The 26,695-nt window shown below is 37.8% G+C and overlaps 1 protein-coding gene across 1 annotated transcript in view; it reads right to left on the bottom strand.

Moving 5' to 3' along the window:
• The window catches only part of LOC120071672 (callose synthase 9-like), a 92,137-nt gene that overhangs the window by 22,793 nt on the left and 42,649 nt on the right, over positions 1-26,695 (bottom strand). The window contains exons 17-24 of the mRNA XM_090311104.1: positions 24,898-24,992; positions 24,684-24,765; positions 24,408-24,568; positions 23,939-24,059; positions 22,998-23,095; positions 22,828-22,918; positions 22,572-22,732; positions 22,337-22,446 (exon numbers count right to left, since the gene is read on the bottom strand). Coding sequence (XP_090167230.1) covers positions 22,337-22,446; positions 22,572-22,732; positions 22,828-22,918; positions 22,998-23,095; positions 23,939-24,059; positions 24,408-24,568; positions 24,684-24,765; positions 24,898-24,992 — 919 coding nt within the window. The remainder of the gene's footprint in view (positions 1-22,336; positions 22,447-22,571; positions 22,733-22,827; positions 22,919-22,997; positions 23,096-23,938; positions 24,060-24,407; positions 24,569-24,683; positions 24,766-24,897; positions 24,993-26,695) is intronic.

The following is a 26,695-nucleotide window of genomic DNA, read 5'->3' as shown; positions in this document are numbered from 1 at the left end:
ATGGAGCCTCAAATTGGCAAACCACTTCTGTATGCAACCACCGCTCGAGACATTTGGGAGGCTATACAAAAATTGTACTCCAAACGACAGAATGCTTCTAGGCTCTATACCTTACGCAAACATGTCCATGAGTGCAAGCAGGGAACAATGAACGTTACAACGTACTTCAACAAGCTATCTCTTATCTGGCAAGAAATAGACCTATGTCGAGAGATGGTCTGGAATTGCCTATGTGGAGGAGTCTTACATTACAAGTCTGAGGAGACCGACCGAGTTTATGACTTTCTAGCGGGGTTGAACTCTAAGTTTGACACGGTAAGGAGTCGGATACTGAGAACTCGTTCAATACCATCTCTGATGGAAGTTTGTTCTGAAGTCCGTCTCAAGGAAGACAGGTCGAGTGCTATGAATAATCTACTGGTTTCGTCAACTGACTCAACTGCATTTAAAGCATCAAGTTTTGCTAATGATAAACAAAACGGTAAGCCAACCCCAGTATATGAACACTGTAAGAAGCCCTGGCACACTAAAGATCAATGCTGGAAGCTGCATGGCCGTCCACCGAATGGTAAACGACGTCAGTCAGGGTCTGGATGAGCATTGGCCAGTGAATCGACAACCGGAGGTTCTCAACCTCAGAATTAGGAAACCAATCAAACTAGCTCTAGTTAGTGGGTGTAAGTGCGATCGCTCAATCAGGTACTCTTCAATCTTTTGGTCTTATTAGTATAACTGGTAGCAAGCTGTGGATTCTAGATTCAGGGGCTACAAACCACTTGACTGGCTCGTCCGACCAGTTTATTTCATATCATCCAAGTGCTGGGAATGAGAGGATCAGAATTGCTGATGGGTCCTTTGCCCCTGTAGCCGGGAAAGGTTGCTTGTCACCCTTTGAGGGGTTGGTTCTTCAGGATGTGTTGCATGTGCCTAAAATTTCTTATAATCTGTTATCTATTAGCAAGATTACAAGGGATTTGAGATGTCGAGTCACTTTCTCACCTGATTCTGTTGCTTTTTAGGACCTGAACTCGGGGACGACGATTGGCACTGCCCGACATGATGGGGGCTCTATTTCCTTACTGAAGATGCTTCATCTAGGATATGTGATGGGACTAGTTTACTTTCGTCTTGTTTTTCTACCTCTGAAACTGATTATATGTTATGGCACTATCGTCTTGGACATCCTAGTTTCCATTATATGAAATATTTGTTTCCTCATCTAGTTTGCAATGTTAATCTTTCTAATTTAAATTGTGATGTGTGTGTCCAAGCTAAACAACCATGTGTCTCACTGAAGCCTCAGCCTTATAAGCCTTCCAAACCATTCACCCTCTTCCATAGCGATGTGTGGGGTTCGTCATCTGTTACTACCGCCACGGGCAAATGGTGGTTTGTAACCTTCATTGATGACCACACCAGATTAACTTGGATCTTCCTCCCTACCGACAAGTCTGAAGTCACATTTGTTTTCAAATAGTTCTACAATTCTATGGAAACCTAGTTTAATGCAAAGATCGCTATCCTTCGTAGTGACAATTATCGGAAGTTTTTTAATAACTCCTTTAGGGAATTCCAAGTCTCTAAAGGAATTATCCATCAGAGTTCGTGTGCGTATACTCCTCAATAAAATGGAATAGCCGAACGGAAAAACCGTCATCTGATCGAAGTTGCTCGGTCTCTTATGTTGTCAACTTTTCTTCTGTCCTATTTGTGGGGAGATGCGGTTCTAACAGCAACTCATTTGATAAACCGAATGCCTTCCTGGGTCTTAAAATTCCAAACCCCCTTAGACTGTTTCAAAAAGTCCTATCCTGATAACCGACTCATCCTGATGTTCCGCTTCGGGTGTTTGGGTGTATTGTGTTCGTCCATACCCATAGTCCTAGTCGAACCAAGTTTACCCCCCGGGCCCAAAAGTGTCTTTGTGGGATATCCACTTCATCAACGTGGGTACAAATGTTACCATCCTTTCCGAAAATATTTTGTCTCCATGGATGTGACCTTAAAAAATCACCCCTTCTTTCCCCTTAGTCCTCTTCAGGGAGAGAGTACTAGTGAAGAGACTAATTGGGGTCCAAGTCTGTCAATCTTACCTGAATCGATTCCTAACATAAGTGTCAACAAACTCATTCTGCCCACCGAACAAGTCCCGTGGATCACGTATTATAGGAGGAATCTCAGAAAGGAAATAGCACCGCCTGTTACTTCTCCGGCTCCAGTCCATGAGTCAGAACGAGTGTTAGTTCCAGGTACTAGTACTCCTATACCTGATAATGGTAACATTTATGTTGATAATGATGCTTGTGTTGAAAATGATGCGAGTAAAGACAAGAAAGACAATGTCAGCACCAAGGATTGTACTGAGAATGTGATGGTAGCTGTGAAGAACCTGTTCTAGCAAAGAACATTGTTGACGGTGGAAGAGATCCCTTAGAAGACAAGACACATGAACAGGAGGCTGAATGCAGTAGGGAGCCAGAGGAGAAGAAAGACCATGATGCCTCTCTTGACCTCCCTATTGCCTTAAGGAAGGGTACGAGATCTTGCACGAAGTATCCTTTGCAGAGTTACTTGTCTTGTTGAATATGGGAAATCACCTCTTACCTTATACATATGATTTTATTCCCTATAATTTGGGTTTACTTTTATTCTTTCCATATGTACATTTTTTGATTGTTATAAGGTTTTCCTTAATTAGCTATCATAGGTGTATATATAAGGGATGCTCCCTCTTGTAAAATCATTATAAGAAATATAAAAAAAGTTTTGTATTACAACATGGTATCAGAGCCAACCCTATGAATCTTTTCTATAGGTTTCACGTCCGAAACCTTAGAAAAGAAAACAGAAAACCTTAAACATACCTAGTAGCTCCATCGATTCCTTGCGTGAAGCTTCACGTCCGAAGAAAAATGCATTAAACCCAGCCAACAATCCGAAAATCTGAAGAACAAAGTCTTCGACCGACGATTCACAGCCGAAACACATTTTCTAAAGCAAAAACGTTCATCCGACGACCACGATTCTCTAAAGAAAAAACGTTCATCCGACGGCCACGAACACATTCATCAACCAGAAGTCATCGACCGTGGGTGCTGATTCCCGAAAGTCTCGTCTCTGATCGTGAGTAGTCGCGGATCGTGGGTGGAGATCGCCGAAAACGAAATCGCGGCAGCATCATCGACGAAATCTCGAGGGAACGGGTTAAGTTGAGTCGGGTCGCGCAAACGAGGTTGGGTCGAAACCGAGTCAGCGTCTTCTGGGTCAGATCAGGTTGGCAGAACCGCGAGTGAACAGGTCAGAAACTGCAGGGTCGTGTGAACAAAGTCAGGTCGAACCGGGTCGGAGTCTTTTGGGTCGGATCGGGTGAAATCTCGAGCCTGGAGCGTGAATCGGGTCTGGACAATTTTTTGATCAATTTTTCATCTTTTTTTTTCCTTATTTCCTGCTTAATTAATTATTTTGCCAATCAACAATCTTTTATGGCATCCATAAATTCTAACAATACTGAAGGGACCATACTTCCAATTACTAATCACAAATTAAATGGAAGGAATTACCTACATTGATCACAATCAGTTATGATGTTCATATGTGGAAAAGGAAAGGAAGATTACCTGTCAAGCAAAAATCCTATCCCAGACCAACTTGATCAAAGATACAAGACATGGAAAGCGGAAAATAATATGGCTATGTCATGGCTAATCAACTCCATGACGACAGAGATCGGTGAAGGTTTTTTACTCTTCTCAACTGCAAGCGAAATCTGGGAAGCAGCTCGTGAAACTTATTCTGACCAAGAAAATACTGCAGTCATTTGAAATTGAAGGCAAAATTCATGAGCTATGGCAAGAGGATATGCAAGTCACTCACTATTTTACTCAACTATCTCGACTTTTTGCAGCAACTGGATGTATTTGAAAGCCATAAGTGGAAATGCGCTGCAGGTGAAGCTACATTCAAAAAGATAGTTGAAAAGAAACGAGTGTTCAAATTTCTGCTTGGCCTTAATAAAGAACTTGATGAGGTACGTGGTAGAATCTTAGCTATTAAACCATTAACTAACATCAGAGAAGTTTTTGCAGAAGTGAGAAGAGAAGAAAGCAGGAAGAAACTAATGTTAGGAGTGACTGCCAGTTCAGAACCTGAAGGATCAGCCTTACTTGCTCGAAACCTTGGTAATGAGGTACGTACAAATACTCATGATAACCGTTACAATCGAAACCAGAACTACACATGAACTGAGAATCGACAACGAAAACCAAGACCATGGTGTGAACACTGTAAAAAACCAAGACACTAAAGAAGTGTGTTGGGATATTCATGGAAAACCTCCAGATTGGAAGCACAACAAAGGTACAGGAGACAGACGTGGAAAGACCTATCAAGCAAGCACATCATCAGAAGTTAACGTCAACCCTGAATATAATGTGTTTACTAAGGAGCAGTTGGACCTTCTCCAAAAACTATTCGGCCAACCGAAACCTATTAAAAAAACATTAGAAACCACCGTATCAACAATGGCACAATCAGGTAACTTTCTTTGGGCCCTTAATGCAACCAAAGAAAATTTTAGTACTTGGATTATTGACTCTGGTGCATCAGATCACATGACAGGTGACATCTCACTTTTAACTAACTACACACACTGTAACAGTCAAATTACAGTAAAGATTGCCGATGGTACCTATTCTAAAGTAATGGGAACTGGAAATGTGTTTGTATCTAAAGATCTAGTATTAGAAAATGTGTTGCATGTCCCAAATCTTAAATGCAATCTTCTTTCCATAAGCAAACTAACGCTTATGAAAAATTACAGTACAACTTTCTACTCACATAATTGCATATTTCAGGATTTGAATTCGGGGAAGATGATTGGCAATGCTAAGGAAACCTCGAGTCTCTACATACTAAATGCTCTTAAGCCTCAAGTCAAGGAGTTAGGTCTTAGCAAATCTCGTTTTATTTCTAAAAACTATTATGATAGTACATCTAGTTCATCTAATTTTGTTGTCTCTAAAGATGATTATGTTAGTACATCTACTTTTGTTGCTTCTAAAGACAATTATGATAGTACAATAATGTTATGGCATAATCGTTTAGGACATCCCAATTTTCTATATTTAAAACGAATGTTTCCAGATATTTTCAATAAAAGTTCTCAGGTGTTTCAATGTGAGTCTTGTGAAATGGCAAAGTTGGCTCGATCCTCATATCTGGTAAGCGCATATAAACCCTCTTATCCCTTTTCTATGATGCATAGTGATGTTTGGGGACCTAGTAGAGTTCAGAATGTAATAGGAGCTAAATGGTTTGTTTCATTTATCGATGATCACACTAGACTTACTTGGGTATTTTTAATGAAAGAAAAATCTGAAGTTACTTCCATATTCCAGAATCTGTTTGCCATAATTTTCAATCTCTTTAACACCAAAATCCAAATTCTTCACACTGACAATGCTAAGGATTATTTTAACACTTCCTTGAAAAATTTTCTAAACGAAAAAGGTATTGCCCACCTGAGTACATGTCCTACTACTCCCCAGCAAAATGGAATTGCGGAGAGAAAAAACAGACACCTCCTAGAAATTTCTAGAGCTTTAATGTGTCACGCTAACACCCCCCACCTTTTTTGGGAAGAAGCGGTTCTAACAACCACCTATCTTATTAATAGAATGCCCTCTCGAATATTAGACTTCAAAACTCCCTTACAAAAACTTAAGGAAGTATTTCCACATGATAGACTATTTTCTCAAGTCCCTTTAAAAAAATTTGGTTGCACAGTCTTTGTCCAAGATCATAGACCCAATAGGAGTAAGTTAGATCCTAAGGCAATAAAATACATCTTTCTTGGTTATGCTCCAAGCCAAAAGGGATACAAATGCTACTCACCAACTACAAAAAGGTTCTATACATCCATGGATGTAACCTTCTTTGAAACCCAACCTTACTTCAAAAAGCAAGACACCGTTGAACCTTCAACCCTCATAGAAAACGGAAAACTTCTGGAAAGCGAAGAAACTAAAAAACTAGATCTCTTTGAAGAGAGTGCTCCATATGTTCCTTATATACATGAAATAGATATTCCCAATCAAGGCCCACCAGAAAGTAGGAAAGATCCTATAGTCTATACTAGAAGGAAGAACACCCTTGAACATGCACCAGTACTCAATCAAAACCCAACCAAAATACAGGAAAATCATGTCTCCAACTCCACAGCTGAAACACTTAATGAAGACATTGATCTTCCTATTGCAAAACGGAAAGGAGTAAAAACCAATATCTCATCCAAAACTATATCCTACAAAAACCTCTCTCCCAAGTTTAAAGCATTCACAACCACACTATCCCAAGTTTACATTCCGAACAATGTTTATGAAGCCCTCAATGACATTAATTGGAAGCAAGCTGTATTAGACGAAATAAAGGCCTTGGAAAAGAACCACATGAGAAATAATAGACCTACCTCTAGGAAAGAAAATAGTAGGATGCAAATGGATCTTCACTATCAAGTACAAGGCTAATGGAGAAATAGATAGGTTCAAAGCTAGACTCGTCGCCAAAGGATTCACCCAGTCCTATGGCATTGACTATTAAGAAACATTTGCCCCGGTAGCAAAATGAAATACTATTCGTGTCCTATTTTCCCTAACTGTGAATAATGATTGGATTCTTCACCAATTAGACATAAAGAATGTCTTCCTTAATGGAGACTTAGAAGAAGAAGTGTATATGGATATACCGGCCGGTGTAGAATCTACTCAAACCATAAATAAGGTATGCAAACTCAAAAAATCCTTATATGGCCTAAAACAATCCCCTAGGGCGTGGTTTGAAAAATTCTCAAGAGTGGTAAAGGAAAACGGGTACTCACAATGTCAATCTGACCATACTCTCTTCGTCAAACATTCTTGCACAAGTAAAATAGCAATTATCATTGTCCATGTAGATGACATTATCCTTACTGGAGACCATGAAGAAGAAATAAGAAATCTAAAACTTCTCTTAGCCAAGGAATTCGAAGTAAAGGACTTAAGAAACCTTAAATACTTCCTGGGAATGGAAGTAGCCCGCTAAAAAATAGGCTTGAGTATTTCTCAAAGAAAATATGTCCTTGACCTGTTAAAGGAAACTGGAATGCTTGGATGCAAGCCTGCTAATACTCCAATTGACACTAACAATCACATAATCAAAGAAAACAATCACAAACTGGTTAATAAAGATCAGTATCAAAGGCTAGTTGGAAAATTGATTTACCTAACTCACACAAGACCTGATATCTGTTTTGCAATTAGTTTTGTAAGTCAATTTATGAACAGTCCAACAGAAGACAATATGCAAGCTATATACAGAATACTCAGGTACTTGAAAGGAACTCCAGGAGAGGGATTATAATTCAAGAAATCTAAGAGAAGAAACATCGAAATCTTCACAGATGCCGATTGGGCAAGCTAAAAAATAGACAGAAGGTCAACTTTCGGATATTGCACCTTTGGGGAAATTTAGTCACCTGGCGAAGCAAGAAACAATTTGTAGTATCCAAAAGCAGTGTTGAAGCAGAACTAAGAGCTCTAGCTCAAGAAATATGTGAAGGAATGTGGCTCAAAAGCATTCTATCTGAACTTAAAATCAAATCAGAAGAACCAATGGAGGTACACTGTGATAATCAAGCTACTATCAGTATCGCCAAAGACCCAGTCCATCATGATCGCATAAAATATGTGGACATTGATTGACACTTTATTAAAGAAAAAATTGAAAACAAAAGCATCTCACTCAACTACATATCTACCAAGAGGCAAATTGATGACATACTAACAAAGGCCCTTTCCAAGAATATGTTTGAAGACTTAAAAATCAAGCTGGACTTAATCAACAGATATTGCCCAGCTTGAGGGAGAGTGTTGAATATGGGAAATCACCTCTTAACTTATACATATGATTTTATTTCCTGCAATTTGGGTTTACTTTTATTCTTTCCATATGTACATTTTTTTACTGTTATAAGGTTTTCCTTAATTAGCTATCATAGGTGTATATATAAGGGATGCTCCTTCTTGTAAAATCATCATAAGAAATATAAGAAAAGTTCTGTAATACAACATGTATTATAGCAACTTGTCTCCCATATTTAAAGCCCTCACTACAAGCCTAGACACAGTTACGATACTAAGCAGCATACATGCAGCAATAGAGATTCCCGAATGGAGAGCTGCAATCATGGAAGAAATGGGGGCACTTGAGAAAAATAACACGTAGGACCAGGTTACTCTTCCTAAGGGACACAAAGCAGTTGGGTGCAAGTGGGTGTTTACCGTTAAATATAGACCTGATGGAACGATTAATAGATACAAGGCCCGATTAGTTGCTAGAGGTTTCATTCAGACCTTTGGAATAAATTAATTCGAGACTTTCTCCCCAGTAGCAAAATTAAACACAGCTCGGGTTCTTCTCTCAGTTGCGGTTAATAAAGATTGAACTCTCCACCAGTTTGATGTGAAGAATGTCTTCCTTAATGGGGAAATAGAAGAAGTTTACATGAGTCCACCCCCAAAGTTCGAGAAACAGTTCAATCACCGGGTATGTAAACTACGGAAGTCCCTGTATGGGTTGAAACAGTCTCCGAGAGCATGATTTGGTAAATTCACTACCTTTGTGAAGTCACAAGGGTACAGTTAGGAACACTCAGATCATACCCTCTTTACAAAGAGATCAGTATCCGGGAAAATTGCAATTTTGATTGTGTATGTTGATGACATTGTTATTTCAGGTGATGATGCTTCATAAATTGACAGATTGAAGAGGAAAATGGCTAAGGAATTTGAAATAAAAAATCTTGGGAAGTTGAGATACATTCTCGGAATGGAAGTGGCTCGATGAAAAGAAGGCATTTCAGTGAAAATACACTCTGGATTTACTTAAGGAGACAAATATGATAGGCTGTAAACCAGTAGACACTCCTATGGAAGCCAATGCTAAACTTAGTAACTTGAGTAACAGTGTTCCAGTTAACAAGGAGAGATATCAACGACTTGTTGGGAAGCTAATTTATCTCTCCCATACCAAACCAGATATTGTGGATGCAGTCAGTGTAATTAGCCAGTTCATGTAGTCTCCTTACGAAGAACATATGAGAGCAGTGGAGCGCATCCTAAGGTACTTGAAAACCTCTCCGGGCAGAGTGTTGATGTTCAGAAAGTTCAACAGACGATGCATCGAGGCATACATGGATGCTAACTGGGTAGGTTCTGTGGTAGACAGAAAGTCGACATCGGGATATTGTACCTTCGTGTGGGGTAACCTTGTGACGTGGAGGAGTAAGAAACAAGGAGTTGTTGCCAGAAGTAGTGCCGAAACTGAATACAGGGCCATGAGTCTGGGGATATGTGAGGAAATTTGGTTGGAAAAGGTCCTAAGTGATCTCGATCAAGGTCATGATGGACCAATGAAACTCTACTGTGATAACAAAGCCGCAATAAGTATCACAAACAATCCAATACAACATGACAGAACGAAACATGTGGAGATTGATAGGTATTTCATCAAGGAGAGACTTGACAGTGCCAACATTTGTGTTTCCTATATTCCTTCCAGTCAGCAGATTGCAGATGTTCTTACGAAAGGGCTTCCTAGATAGTTCTTTGACTCATGTATTAGCAAGTTGGGCCTCATTGATATCTACGCCCCAACTTGAGGGGGAGAGTTGAAATTAGGGTGTTAGCCCTAGAGGCAATTTTGTCTTTTCACTGTACTCTAGGGTTTCCTTTTTTTTTTTTTTTTTTCTATTTAAGCATGTAGCCTCTGTGTATCTGGTGTATCCAATTTTAATAAGAAAAACTCTATATCATGGTTTTTTCTCCTTGTATTAAGGTTTTCCACGTATACTTGTGTGTGCCCTCTCTTCCTTCTCTTTCTACTTTTCATCAATAACAAAGCATTAAAATCCCAATGGCCTCTAGACACCCTAGCCATCACCCAATCATCACCATTGCTGGACCCTAGCGGCCAAGTAAAATGGCACTCCAGCATATTTTTTGCTACAATGTTATTGTTGCCATTTTGTTGCCGCAGCCTTAGAATCTTCTCACTGTAGCCCTAAGGTACCACCATCATCCTCTTTTGTATTGAAAGCACCGTCGTGGGTGGGTCTTCAAGCCGTAGTTGAAGACGATGTCCCGTCGGTGGTAGGTTTTGTTTTGTGGGTTCGCTGCCAGCTTCACGTTCGTGTTACAAATAGCAAAAGCAAAAGAAATGCTTACCAAAGCAGCAGAAATTTGAAGATACATGATTAATTGGTTGTAAAGTAGCAGAAACTCCTATTGAACCTAATTTGAAGTTACAAATAGCATTAGCAAAAGAAATCAAAGACAGAGCAATACCAAAACGCTTGTTGGATGGTTAATTTATCTGACATTGCATATGTTGCAAGTATAGCAAGTCAATTTATGCATGCTCGTTGATCAACTCATTTTGAAGCTACCTATAGGATTTTGAGATGCCTAAAAGGAACTCATTTCAAAGGTATGTTATTTTTTTTTAAAAAAAACCACCACTCCCAAATAGAAATTTATACTAAGCTAGTGGGTAAAGGCAAATTTAGTTATATATCATCTAGGACATCCTGAACCAACCCGCTCCGATACCATCTTAAATCACCAATTGACCCAAAAGCTTAAGCTAGTGGGTAAAGGCAAATTAAATTATATATCATCTAACAAATAGAAGGTCTGCCTTAGGTTACTATTCCTTTAATGGAGGAAACCTTGTCACATGGAGAAGTAAAAACCAAAATGTGGTGACTAGAAATAGTGCTGAAGCAGACTTTAGAGCTTTAGCCCATGTAATTTGTGAAGGTATATGGATTAAAAGAATACTTGAAGAATTGAAGTTTCCACAAACACGCCCATTCGAATAAAGGTGTCATTTCTATTGCTCATAATCTAGTTCTACATGATAGAACAAAACACGTTGAAGTTGACAAGCATTTTATTAAAGAAAAGATTGATACATGTGCAATATGCATTCCTTATCTTCGAACAACAAAGTAGGTTGTTGATGTACTAACAAAAATATTTCCAAAGAAGCAATTTGACAGAATGATTAGCAAGTTGACTATGGAAGATATCTTTAAACCAACTTGAGGGGGAGCGTTGGTCCTATTATACATTTATGTGTGGAGATTCTTTGTCAATATTTTCCTTTTGTATTGTTATTTCCTTTCTGTGTAAAATGTATTATTTCTCACACTTACGAGAGTACAACGCTCCTAATTTGAATAGAATACAGACTTAATGAAATAAGGAAAATATTGACAAAATAGGAAAGAATTTAACAGAATAATTACAGCAAATAAGACCAAATAAAATAAAATATTTGCATAAATCAACACTCCCCTCAAGCTGTTTTAAAGATGTCTTCCATTACCAGATTGCTAATCAATTTGTCAATACATCAGCAATTTGCTTAGTTGTAGGGAGATAGGTAGTACATATCACTCTAGTATCAATCTTCTCTTTTATAAAGTGTTTATCAACCTTTATATGTTTTGTCCTATCATGTAAGACTGGGTTGTGTGCTATAGAGATAGCAGCCTTATTGTCACAATAAACTCATATAGGCGATACCTGGATAAATTTCAATTCCTCAAATAATCTTTTTATCCGTATGCCCTAACAAATGCCATGTGCTAAAGCCCTGAACTCTGCTTCAGCACTACTCCTGGCTACCACACTGTTTCTTGCTTCGCCATGTAACAAGATTGCCTCCAACAAAGGAACAATAGCCAAAAGTTGATCTCCTGTCTGTGATACTACCAGCCAAATCAGCATCAGTGTAAATTTTCACTTGTAAATGACCATTCTTCTTAAATAGTATCCCTTGTCTTGGAGTCCCTTTCAAAAATCTTAGAATTCCGTAGACAGCTTCAAAGTGGATTACCCCTGGGGCATGCATGAACTAGCTCACCAGACTGACAACAAAAGTAATATCTAGATGAGTATGGGATAGATAAATAAGTCTTCCCACGAGTCTCTGGTATTTCTCCTTGTCTTTTATCTCTGTATCCCTTGCAATTTGTAATTTTAAGTTTGGCTCAATAGGAGTTTCTGCTGTACGACAACCAAGTAAACCCGTCTCTTTGAGTAAATCAACGACATATTTGATTTGACTAAAAAAGATACCTTGTTTTGATCTAGCAAATTCCATCCTTAGAAAGTATTTTAAGGTTCCCAAGTCTTTAATTTGGAATTCATTAGTTAGTTTGCCCTTCAAGTTGTTCATCTCAGCTTCATCATTATCTGTAAGAATGATATCATTAACATAAACTATTAAAACCACCATTTTATCATGACTAGTATGTCTGTAGAAAATGGTGTGATTTGCTTGACTCTGACAAAAACCATAACCTATCACTGCTTTCTCAAAACGTCCAAACCACGCTCTAGGAGTTTGCTTAAGATCATAGAGAGATTTCTTTAACTTGCAAACTTTGTTAGTTCCAAGATTGGCTTCAAACCCTAGTGGTAAGTTCATAAATACCTCTTCTTCAAGTTCACCATTAAGGAAGGCATTTTTTACATCAAGTTGATAAAGATGCCACTCACAATTAACTGCGATAGATAACAATACTCTGATGGAATTGATTTTTGCAACATAGGCAAATGTTTCATGATAATCAATCCCATAAGTTTGTGTAAAGCCTTTAGCAACCAGCCTCGCTTTATATCTTTCAACACTCCCATCAGCTTTGCACTTTATAGAAAACATAAGGGCATGTAAAACTCTTAGGTTTGAGAAAGAATCAGAATACTTTATTCATTCACCAAAGATATGAATATATACAAGTGTACAAAGCATAGAAAAGGAAAATATCACAAAATATTTACAAGAATGGAAAATCCTAATTATAGAATTATAACACTCCCCCTCAAGTTGGAGCATATATGTTAATCATGCCCAACTTGTTACATAGATAATCTATACGTCTTCCATCCAATGCTTTCGTGAAGATGTCTCCTAATTGTTCTCCAGTCTTCACATATCCTGTAGATACCAACCCTTGTTGAATTTTCTCATGTACAAAATGGCAATCAACTTCAATATGTTTAGTCCTTTCATGAAATACTGGGTTAGACGCAACATGAACTGCTGCTTGATTATCACACCACAACTTTGTCGGTGTGGTGATTTCAAATCCCAACTCAACAAGAAGTTCATATATCCAAATCAATTCACACATAGATTATGCCATTGCTCTATATTCTGATTCTGCACTTGAACGTGACATCACATTTTGCTTCTTACTCTTCCAAGAAATCAAATTACCACCAACAAAAACACAATACCCTGAGGTTGATCTTCTGTCTTCTTTAGATCCTGCCCAATCAGCGTCTGAGAAACATTCAATATTCGTATGACCATAATCCTTATATAATAAACCACGCCCGGGAGCAGCCTTCAAATAACAAAGAATCTGTTCCAATGCAGCCCAATGATCAACTGTAGGGCATGAGATGTACTGACTCACAATACTTATTGAATAGGCTATGTCGGGTCGAGTCACTGTAAGGTAATTAAGTTTTCCCACTAACCTCCTATATCTTTCAGGATCTTTTAACAATTCTCCATCTTTTGTAAGCTGTAACTTGGGCATCATTGGGGTACTACATGGCTTAGCCCCTAGCTTTCCTGTTTCAGTCAACAAGTCAAGTACATATTTTCTCTGTGATAATAGAATTTATTTCTTGCTTCTTATTACCTCAATTCCTAAGAATATTTCAACATGCCCAAATCTTTTGTATGGAATTGACTATGAAGAAGGGTCTTTAGAGACTGGATACCTGAAGCATCATCACCAGTAATCACAATATCATCCACATATACAACTAACAAGATGACACCACCCTTAAATCTCTTAAAAAAGACTGAATGATCTGACCTACTCTTCCACATTCCAAAGCTTTCAATCACCTGACTAAATTTACCAAACCAAGCTCGTGGGCTCTGCTTTAATCCATACAAGGATTTACGAAGGCGACACACTGTTCCATTCTCCCCTTGAGCAACAAACCCTGGTGGTTACTCCATATACACCTCTTCTTGAAGATCACCATGAAGAAATTCATTTTTAATATCAAGCTGATGTAAAGGCCAATGATTGATTGAAGCAAATGAAATAAACAACCTCATGGATGCCATTTTTGCTACAGGAGAAAAAGTATTAGCATAGTCAACGCCATAAGTTTGTGCGTAGCCTTTTGCTACGAGGCGCGCTTTTAACCGAGCAACAGAACTATCAGGATTGACTTTAACTGCAAACACCCATTTGCAACCGATAGTCTTCTTTCCTATAGGGAGAGAGATTAAATCCCAAGTACAATTATCATCTAAGGCAGTCATCTCCTATACCATTGCGGCACACCAACCAGGATGAGACAAATCCTCATGAACAGTTTTCGGGATGGATACAGACTCTAAGGATGCAATGAATGAACACGTGGAAGGTGACAAATGGTTATATGAAACAAAAGAAGAAATAGGATGAGTACAAGTACGTTGACCTTTACGAAGAGCAATAGGAAGATCATCACCCGTTTCTGGATCCAATGACGAAGAAGACTCTGGTACAGGGCATGGAACTGGAGGTTGTCGTCGAGTATAGACCTTAACGATGGAAGGAAGAGATGAATCAGGAAGAGTAGAGGTAGCCACAGGAAGAGATGAATCAGGAAGAGGATCGGAAGAAGAAATAACTGTGTAGACAAGGAAATCATCCTCTAATTCATTATGCTCCCCCTGACTCTTATTCGAGAGAAAGACAGTGATGAAAAAAATAGGGTATGTTCAAAAGATGTGATATCAGGAGAGACTAAATATTTATTAAGACTAGGACAATAACACCGATACCCCTTTTGGACACGAGAATAACCAAGGAAAATACATTTTAAGGACTTTGGATCTAGCTTAGTATGTTGAGGCCGAACATCCCGAACAAAGCAAGTACAACCAAATATTCTGGGTTGAATGGGAAACAAATGTTGCTTGGGGTATAAAGTACGAAAAGGTATCTCACCCTTAAGAATGGAAGAGGGCATGCGATTTATTAAGAAACAAGCTGTGGAAACAGCATCAACCCAAAAAGATTTTGGAACATGCATCTTTTGTTCTACAACCCCATTTTTAGATGGAGTATCAACACAAGAAGATTGATGAAGAATGCTATGGGCATCTAAATAAGACTTGAGTGTATGAGAGAAATATTCCTTAGCATTATCACTTCGTAGGTTTTTAAGAATATCACTAAACTGAGTTTGAATTTCGGCATGGAAGTTACGAAAATGAGAAAGTAACTCATAACGACTTTTCATTAAATATAACCACGTAACACGAGAATAGTCGACAAATGTAACAAAATACCTAAACCCTCCTTTGGCCTCAACAGGACAGGGACCCCAAACATCAGAATGGACTAATTCAAAAGGAGCACTAGCTCGTTTATTGACTCGAGGATACGAACTCAAACGATGAAATTTAGCAAACTGACATGACTACAATCGAAAGAAGACAAATGTTGAAGTTGTGGACAAAGACTCTTCAACACAGAGATAGACGGATGACCCAAACGATAATGCTCTTCAAAGAGAGATGACACGTTAGAGCATGTGATGGCTGTAGGTGTTTGTGGTTCAAAGATGTAAAGACCTCTAAATTCACGCCCTTTATCAATAGTCTGCTTCGTCATAAGATCCTGAAATAAGCAATAACCAGAAGAAAAGGAGACATAACTATGAAGATCATGAGTGATTTTACTGACCGAAATCAAATTAAATGAGAAATTTGGTAAATTTAAAACTGATGACAAAGAAATTGATTCAGTGAGATGGACGGTTCCTGATCCTAAAACAGGAGTGGAGGTTCCATCAATTATAGTGACATTAGGTGAAGAGGTAGATGTACAAAGGGTAGAGAATAAACTGGGGTTACCTGACATATGGTCTGTAGTGCCAGAGTCAATGACCCATTTTGACGTGGAGGAAAATGACATTTAGAATTGTTACTTGTCTTTGCGATGGTCGTAATGGGAGTAGAGGATGATGCCCTCAATGACTCTTGTTACTGCTGAAATTTAGCAAACTCCCCTGCAGAAATCGTAATTGACTTGTCAAGATTATCAGGAGTAAAGGCGACATGTGCAAAGGGTGATGACATCCTCTGACTCTTATTCAGCAATCTTCTGCATTCACGTTTCGTATGACCAGGTTTATGACAATAATAGCAAACAACACCTCCTGGATTTGATCTCCATGAATAGTAGTTGGATCCATTCAACTTGTGTTCAGTTACTTTTGACACCATAGGAATAATCTCAGACATTACTAGTTTCTTATCATCCATTACCTCAAAAAGTAGACACTGGACAGCAAAGAATCAAACCCTAATTTACCGAAGAGATGTCTACACAAGCAATGAGTATATCTATATATTCCAAACAAACACACCACCAAGAAGAGCCAACAACACTGAGGAAACCTCACTGAAGACGGACGAAAAAATGGCGGCGCACGTGCCTACACGCGCTGGTGCGTGGACGGACAGCTGGCTGGAATAGGCGGCGCGTGAGCCTCACGTGCTGGTCAAATGGCAATTGGACTTTTGGGGGTTTTGTAGATCGACGGCTGAGCTTCTCTTTGGAATGGGCGGTGTCGAAAAAACAGCTTTTTTTTTTCCGACGGCGGCGGTGACTAACGACGGCTAACGAATCGAAGACGGCGATTGTGAGTAAACTCACCTCTCCACAAAACCCTAAACGTATCACAAATGGGTTCTAAATTCTCAAACCCTAAGGTTCACAAAAAACCCTAAGTTTATTTAGAGAGCTGTGATACCATGTAAAACTCTTAGGTTTGAGAAAGAATCAGAATACTTTATTCATTCACCAAAATATGAATATATACAAGTGTACAAAGCATAGAAAAGGAAAATATCACAAAATATTTACAAGAATGGATAATCCTAATTATAGAATTATAACCGGGCACAAGCAACTTCAAGTATGTGTCTATTTTTTCGCTCAACAATGCCATTCTGTTGAGGTGTGTCACAACACGTAGCCGGATTAAAAATACCCTTATCTTGCATAAAATTGGTTAATGGTCCATTGAAATATTCAGTGCCGTTATCAGAGTGAATAATTCGAATTTTAGTTTGAAATTGAGTCTCAACCATATTGTAAAACCGAACAAAAACCTCTTTTACCTCTGATTTTTTTGTTAACAAATAAAGCCAAGTTAAACAAGTGTGATCATCTATAAAGGTAACAAACCAACGCTTACCACTCTGAGTCAAGACTTTAGATGGACCCCAAACATCAATATGAATTAAAGAAAAAGGTGATGAAGCCTTGTAAGGTCTAGGCAAATAAGTGGATCGATGATGTTTGGCAAAAATGCAACTTTCACATTGAAAAACAGTATAATCAAATCCTTTAAATAAGTTGAGAAACAAATACTTTAAGTATAAGAAATTCGGATGCCTTAATCTACGATGCCAAAGCATTATAGTTTCTTTAATAGAAGGAGAACAAATACTACTCAAGCCCTGAACTTTTTTATGACTAGCGGAAACGTCGTCAAAGTAATAGAGACCATCAATCATCCTAGCACGTCCAATGCCCCCCACTCCTCCTCTTGATCATGAAAGATACAATGAGTTTCACAAAAGATAACATGACAGTTAGCATTCTTAGAGATTTTACTAACAGATAACAAATTACAAGCTAATTTTGGAACATGAAGGACATAACGTAATGTAAGTTTTGTAGTCAAAGAAATAGTTCCTTTTCCTACAATAGAGGTGAAGCTACCATCAACAATGCGAATTTTTTCATTGCAATACACAGGCGAATATGATTCAAATAAACAAGAGGAACTACTCATATGATCAGAGGCTCTGGAATCAATAATCCACAGAGATGAATTAAGGCAAGAGAGAGCTTGAGGATAAGTACCTGATTGTGCCAGGGAAACACTAGGATTACCAGATGATGAAGTGGACTTTAGTTCCTTGTCGTATATCTCCCAACTTCAGGTTCAACTCAAACACTTGTGACTGGTTGCCCAAATCAGAATACATCTGAGTTACACTATCCCATGGTTCTTTGGTAGTAGGCACATGTAATTAGAGTCGATGTCTTCAACCTTGGAATTGACAAGCCAAGTCATAACCATGGAGTTTTCAGTGTCCCACCCGGCAAATGACGGGTCATCTGGACTAGGGGCAGTTTTTTCTCTCATGATGTAGCCAATCTTCCCTTGTCCACAAATATACATCCGAACACTTTGGGACCAACGAAGAAAATTATCCCCATTAAGTCGAATGGTGGTTATTTGGATAGTGGGACCAGTTGAATGGATACGATTGTCGCAAACTTTAGCAATGAGTGTCATAAGTGTGACATATTGCTGAAAAAACACAAATCCAAAAAGACAAATAGTAAATCTGAAAAAAAAAAAAACAGAGAAAAGAAAATGAAGAAGAAACAGGGGCGGCGGAGCAGTGGCAGCAGCCATCAGTGGTGGAACACGGCGGCAGAGTTGTGGGCGTGACCGGCCGGGAAAGGAAAGACAACCTAGCAGTTGACTGAACAGTATCGAAAGGGAAAAGAAAGGGGCCGAACTTTACCCACACCGCAGTTGGCGGATCCGACGGAAATACGTCAGCCAGCGAGCTCTAGATGTTCGGTGATAACAACAAGCGAGAAAGGAGATCGGCAGCGGTGGTGACGGTGGCACTCCTAGGGTTTTTTAAGTTTTTCAAAAAATTAGGGTTTTTAGGGTTTGAGTATAATTTTACTCTGATACCAGGTGTAAAATGTATTATTTCTCACACTTACAAGAGTACAACGCTCCTAATTTAAATAGAATACAGACTTAATGAAATAAGGAAAATATTGACAGAAAATGAAAGAATGTAACAGAATAATTATAGCAAATAAGACCAAATAAAATAAATATTTACATAAATTAACACTTTCCTTATTTGTAATGAGTCTCTTTTCTATATAAGAAGACTATGTAGCACATATGAAAATCAATATATAGATAAATATATTTTTACCCTCTTAAATTTTTTAAGAAGGCAATATCCTTATTATTATTCTTATTATTATTTGAAAATGGAAACTGAATTTTATTGATATAGTGAAAAGAGAAAATTCTCAAATTACGCCTTGATCGCTTTTTGAAACATTATTCCTCAAGATCCATCTCATTCAAATATGATTTCGGTTCATTCATGTATCCCTTTTGAACCCAAACATTACAAAACTCTTCTTTTTTCAAGGTTCTAGATTCAATAAACTTCTAAAAAATTATGCAAAGGAAGAATTGAAACATAACAACCACACAAAGGATAAAGAAACTAAAAAATTCAAACAATCAAAATTCAAAATCCCAAAGATTCTCTCATTTTTCTCAAACTTTACCCTGAAACAAGGTTTGTGAGACAACATTAAAAAAGAAAAGTTGGGGAATGATAGACAGATTTTAGAGAAAGCCTGAACATATTAAAGGACTAGAGAGAAACTCCCAAAGAAATACATAAAATTCCCCCAACCAAAAAGAAAGGAACCTGTCCTCGAGTTCAAATGGTAAGGGAGAAAGAATTTGGAGGAAAGTATCATGATAAGTCTGCTACATTGAACTCATGACTGATGTGAAAATCATTTGGAAGTTCCACTTTATAAGCATTATCTCTGTTAGATGATATAATTAAATTTTTCTTCTCCCACTAGCTTAAGTTTTTAGGTCAATTGGTGATTTAAGATGGTATCAGAGCCGATTGTTGACGTTCCAGAGTGGAATTGGCAGAGGGTTCTGACCAGGTGTGGCCAAGTGAAGTACCGTCGGGACATTGGCTTTTCAGGAATGGGGTATGGTTAGGAACCAAGGTAGTATCCGCCTTTGTCCCACGTTGGTTAGAATGGGATAACCAATGTGGTATTTAAGTGGCTTGGCTCTCCCACCCCAATGGCTACTTTTTGGGGTGTGGTTCTCTAAGGTGCTTAAGTACCTAATAATGGTAACAGAGCAGGTGGTCCACGGTGGTCCTGTGTTCAAACCCCTGCATTGTTGTTTCCTCCCCAATTAATATTCATTTCCAATTGTAAGCTTTTGGATCAATTGGTGATTTTAAGAGTTTCCATATCTCTTAAGGACCCCAAAAGGACCATATTTCCTCAGCTTGAGCTTATTGTAAGTCCTGATAAGAAATCGAGTATTTTTTAGGTGAACCATGGCAGGATCCCCTAATTTAAACTCCTTGAAACGACTATGAATGTCAGCTTGCTTCTGGTAAAAATCTGTCATTTGTGTCAAATGATCCGTGACCTCCTTGTGTAAAGCAGCAACGCCCTCGACCATTGACTCAGCCTCCAAACTAAAATCAACAGAAGAAGGGAGGCTAGCTAAGTCGATAGTTAAACGAGGGAGTTTAGTATAAATCACCTCAAATGGGGATTTTCCTATAGTCCTATTCCGCATATGATTGTAGGCCAATTCAGCTTGTGGCTAAGTTAGATCCCATTGTTTCGATTTGTCCCCCCAATGTAGCAAATTAAGTTCCCCAAAACTCGATTGGTCACCTTCGTTTTCCTGTCGGTTTGCGGATGATTAATTGTGCTAAACCGAAGACTAGTATGAAACTTTCTCCAAAAGTGTTTTCCAAAAAAAAATACTAAGGAAATTAACATCCCGATAAAAACGATGGGAATGCCATGTAAATGAACCACCTCCCTTAAAAAGGGTTTCTTTAATGAGCATGATTGAGGTATTATTCATTCTAGAATTTCCCTCCAATCTTGTACACACGAGTTGCACCTTTTTCCAAGAATAATGAGCAAGCATCCTAGAGACTACCAAAAGGGAATTGAAATTCAAATGCACTCCTTCCTTTCACTTTCCTTACCCAGAAAGAAGAATCCTCAATGAATCATGTCCTTTGGGATTGTTGGTGGCCTTGTTCTATGGGTGATTGACTTTTCCAATTGTTTGGTATATTGATGTTTGGGCTTGCTAAGAGAAGGGAGTGCAGATGTAGGATGAGGGGAAAGGAATAGCTGTTTACAATAAGGGTTGGGCTTTGTGGCAGAAGATCTTCTTTGCTATCCTTTAAGGTTTTGGCTTGAAAGGAATGATAGCGTGTTTAGGAATAATGGAGAGGTCTTGAGAAGAAGTCTGGTTTCTAGCGAGGTTTAATGCCTCTATTTAGGCATTGTTACTAGATGTTCCATAATTACTTGCTAGGTTGAATTACTAGGAATCAGAGTCCTTTCTTGTATAGTCAGCAGCTAGGCCCTTTGTGGTGCACTGTTAGTTTGTATGCTCGTGGTCATTTCGTTTTTTTTTTTTTTTTTTTTGAAAAGAAAACGAGACTTTTTCATTGAACTAATGAAATGTACAATGGAAATTTTGCCACAACAAGAATAAGATCAAAAGAGAGGAGGACCAGCCCAAAGAATAAGAAAAAAAACATCCAATGAACAAGAGTTTCTGAACGAGACTGCTGACTGCTGTTGACAAAGAGACGAAATTGAAGCTTGAGCAACAAGGGTCTTGGAGAGCGAAAGAGGCTTGATAAAGAGATCATAAAAGGAACGGTTTGCAATCTGGACAACAGGAGACCCTTAACATCCTTTAATTGATCACCCTCTGATTTTATACACCTCCTTCCATCAACTATTTCCACTTCCAAAAAGGAAGTTCCACTCTTTGCATTCCTAACCAAGCTGTCCATTAACTGATGTAACTTCTTTTTTCAAGCTTGCGAACTTGATGCTGAGATTCTCTCAAGGCATAACTCGCAGAATCTTTGTCTGAGCCATCTTCATCTGCAACATTCAGTATCAGTTTAATCAATGATTGATTTACAACATTCCCGTTATCAGATGAAGGTCGATGCCACTTAAATCCAAGCTGCAGCCACCATGCTTGTGCATTTCTACTTCCACATTAGTCTCATCCAAAAGTCTAAGGCTTTCTTCATATGTCCAGTTCGAAGACCAAAGTTGGGAACAGAGTAGAACGACCTCCTCTAGAGAGGTTATATCTCTTCCATTTATCAATTTGCCTTGAATTTTGTCAATCACTGGTTGCCAAAAAGCCACCTGTTTTGGATAACCACCTAACAGGAGGCCAAGGTACATGAAAGGGAGGTGGACAGCCATGCAATTCAGTCTGGATGCCTCTGCATTCAGCTTGATATTATCCTTTCATTTCTTCTCGATGAAAGTTTGATTTCTATTATAAAAAAAACTGTCAAACATAAAATTTATAAGAAATACCTGGATAAATTTTTTGCAAGTAAAACAAGGTTATTATCCCATCCTCATTTTTCTTCAAGAGTTCCCCCATACTATAGAGCACCGTCTCAGAATAATACGGAGTGAGTACACTACATTAAAATATACAAAATGATTTAAAAAAGAAAAGGGAAGAGACAAAAGATGAAAATCCAAATAAAGGGTATACAAATGAATAAAAGATACGAGCAAAAGATGAGGTAGAAAGAAGCACTACTCGAAGGAAAGCATCTGACAAACAGGTTTTGGAGTTGGCATCTCCATGAAAAGTGAATTCGTAAAGAATTGCAGTCTCCGTCTGGCCTCAACATTAACTGGAATATTTGAAGCTGAATCTTTAATGGTTAACAGGGAATGCAATCTTTTGACTTGTGACTTCTGCCGAATGATAACAAAAATTCAGTCCCATAAAATAATAAAAGCATCGTGAATGAAAATGAAGCACGACGAATTAAAAAGAAAAAAATTAATACCAATTCTGGATCTTTGGGCCAATTTAACTTTGTAAACAAGCGACCTTCATTTTTTGCGTTTACTAATATGTTCCATGTTTCATATTGCCCCCTACAAAAATGCAACATCATATGTCAAAAGGATAAATCAATATATAAGTACCTGAAATAAGTAACTACAAGTTCCAGACCTCTTGTCACCAAAAAGAATATCATGGTGCACAACATCATACAAATCTTGAACAGCCTTAACAGCACCTTTTTCCAGCTCCGAAGTTTTTGGCTCTTTCTGTACAATGTCATAATCAAAGTGAAATACAAAAAATACACAAGTAAAAGATTCAATGACCTATACCAACCATCAACTTCGGTTTCTCATACCAAAGTAAATTATTCGAAAAACTAATCAACGACTTTTACTCAAGAGGAGAAACCAATAACATTGCAAAAATTGCTTTTCGCTACCCCTTTCCATAAAGATTACATATGACAGACTATCCTTCAAATCACAACTCACTGAGATATATAAGATAAAGAATCTCCAAAACGTATTCTAATCTAATCATTGTTCATTCCTTTAAACTTGAACTGATAGCTATGATAGTCTTAGAAGCAACTTAGCATCAGTCCAAGAATTAAGATATATAGAAATAATTGAAAATAAAACCCTTATGTTAAAATTTACGGTTATTTTTTAAAATTACATGCTATGTGAGCCACTTATAGTAATTCAAAATTCAATAGCTTTCTAATTTAATGATGGGTATGACTAGCAGTTTTTGCAAACTACAGTAACGTTTAAACTACTTTTAAGATGCAAATTATACAATTTGAAAATTTTGCAACCTACAACGGTTTATTTTGAAACTATCCTAACAAATTAATCAAACAAATTATTTTTGATGAAATGACACCAACCAAGCAACAAAAAAGATGAATTCCTTACAACTTGCTCCTTAGAAGAGAAATTGGCTTTACATCTGATGTTTCCCAACAAGGTAGAACATTTAACTTTTTTTTCTCTTTCTTTTCTTTTTCTTCCTCTTCTTTTTAATATGAAAAAGTTTCCACAAACTAGGTAATACAACTCAAGATTTTGTAATTCAATAAATTTTAAACTAAATATACGTACCAGAATACCCATCAGAGCAGTCACTCTTGTAATCACAAGTGGCAGTTTATTTAGCTGGAAGTCATTGAGAATGGAATTGTTTGCTATACTAGCTTGAATGTCTTCAAAAACCTTTTCAACCCTGAAAAAGTACAAGAAATTTAAATAAAAAGAAAAGACTTTTTTTTTTTCTTTTGCAACAATTAATTTTTTGTGCATCATATAGGTTTTTGATAAAATTTTATATGAAAGGGAAAAGCAAGGTAAAATAAGCCAGCACCATACATTTACTCTAGTCAATTGCAGAGTTTACCCCCCTTTTTTCTTTTTTTAATTATAATGCATTCCTCAACTCACGCTCTAGGCAGATCTATAGTTTTCCTAATGTACCTCTTTTTGGTCAGTAGAGTTGAGGTTTGCATATATGATATATTGCATTATTGAGCTTATAAAAAATAAAAGAACCATATGGAGACTGCAAAGTAAATACCACATCCTTCCTTCCCCAACGAGTAATTCCATTAAGATAAGCTTAATGGCATGGTAACATTCCTGTACTGCATATTTCATATAGTCATCTCTTGAAATATGCTCCCACAACTTGTCATGCGAATCTCGTCTTTCAAGAGCAATATCCTTAGCTCGAAATATCTACAGTTTCATAACCGCAATAAAAATGTTGTAAACAATTGGAACACAATCAGTCAAAGCATCGGTATTAAAAAGCATGATTATTTAAGTCCCTTTTTTTCAAATGATAACTGACCTTGCTGGCAAGAAGAAAAAGTGGCCACTGAACCATGGGAAGATTACCCTTGTTTTTAGGCATTTGAAGTAACTCCATTTCCCTAGAAAACCACAAAAAGTTGAAAAAAAATATGAAAATGAGGCAATAGAAACAATCCATAAACATCTGACAGTACCAGATAGAAGAACATAAAAATCATATAACAGCAAGAATCTCTAGAAAATATACTCACAAGTTTGTAATATAATCTTCTTCCCGTAAACTTGCTATGATTTCATTCCAGAAGGGAGAAAATCGAGCAGCATCGAACTTGTCTTTCTCAACAACCTTGACAAACAACTTAACATATTTGCATGAACACTTTCCATAGATGGGAAGCAAAAATAAGGCCTAAACAGAGGCCTAAATAAAGGCATTTAAGGAAGCAAACTAACATGAGCATGAAAACCTATCATCTAATCAATCTTGTTTCGCATTTTAAAGAACTTTTCTTTTCTCTTTTATAGTTTCTACATACTCAACCCATCAAGAGTCCACCAAGTTGCCTTCCCCTTTTCATTTTTTTTGAGTCTATACTCCCAGTCTCCAAATAAAGCACTTTGCCATCCTCCCTAACCTACAATGTTACATTACAATAGCATTTTAAACCTACAATGCATGCATACACTAATTTTCTGCTAGCACATCCTAGGCTGACATGAGGAAAACTTGGCACTTCAGATACTTGCCAGGCTATCAAACTACAGTGTTAGATCTTTGTTGATTATTTCCTTTTCTTTATTAATTATTGTATTCATTGTGTTATATTTGCTGTAGGCTTATTTTCCTTATTTGTTGGGTGTTCTAAGAAACCCATTCTTTCTCAAAGGGATAAGACCAAAAAAATATTTTCAGCATGGTATGAGAGCACCTAATATATATATATATAAGGAAACAACTTTTCATTGATAAATGAAAAGAGACTAATGCTCAAAGTACAAAGAAACCAAAAGCAAAAATATCCATTAATAAAACGAATACAAATAGAAGAAAAGGAGAAAATGACAAAGCTGGAGAAATAAAATCAATTCAGATCTAACACGAAGAGGCTTGAAACCGTACTTAACCAAAGCGAGCAATCCAATGGAGAGGCTTATCCTATAAAGACCATCGAACTCTTTAAAACCAAAGCTTTAACAGAAAACTCGAACTCCAACTAAGCTTGAGAAAGGACACATGAATAGAAAGATTGCAAGACTATCCAAACTACCAAACAAAGAGGGCACGATACCGAAGGAAGAAGAACCCAACATGAACCAACAACCTTTGAAGATCTTTAAAAAGATTTAATCCTGAAGAGTGTAGCTTCAACCCAAAGGACTACCACCGAAACAAAAGTGCAAAGGAGCATTCTGAAAGATCAGAGACAAATTCAACCCACTTTACACAATTGAAGACCACAAGCTTCTATAAATGGAAAAAAAAATGGATGGTATCCAAGAGAGGAGACAAAGGAGAAGCACTCATCCTTCTAACTTGAACACACTGCTTTTCCTCAATCCTATGGAACAATTAATCAAAAGCTTCCTCTATTTGTTCATCTAAAAACGATTCCTTAGGAATCAAATATAAATGATGAAAATCAGATACTTCACTACTCAAGCTAATGACTGAGTCCTCATCAGAATCATAGGGGCAAGAGAGATCCTCAAAAGGAGTGACAAGCAATACCTCTAGTCAAACCAAGGATGGAAAGAGTCGACTGACTGAAAACCTTTGAAGAACGATGACTCCTTGCTGAACTGTGTTGAAACCATAAAATCCTATCCTCTGCAGCTGCCACTACCTGCATCATCGCCGCCAGTTGTTAACAACTTCGATCATTAGCCACTGGTTGTTCACATCTCACTAGAAGCTCGCATCTCGTCAGAAGCTCATGGTTTTTTGCTGATCTACGTTCGTTGCACACTGGTTTTTGGTTCTCGTCAGTCATTCGTGAGTGGCCATCCTCAATCGTCCTTGTTTGTACTGTCGGCCATCAATTTCTGCCA

Source organism: Benincasa hispida, chromosome 2, assembly GCF_027475165.1.
Source record: "Benincasa hispida cultivar pf3 chromosome 2, pf3_genome.v1.1, whole genome shotgun sequence".
NCBI classification, from domain to species: Eukaryota; Viridiplantae; Streptophyta; class Magnoliopsida; order Cucurbitales; family Cucurbitaceae; genus Benincasa; species Benincasa hispida.
The sequence above is the reverse complement of the archived record's forward strand: the minus strand, read 5'-3'. Positions and strand labels throughout refer to the sequence as shown.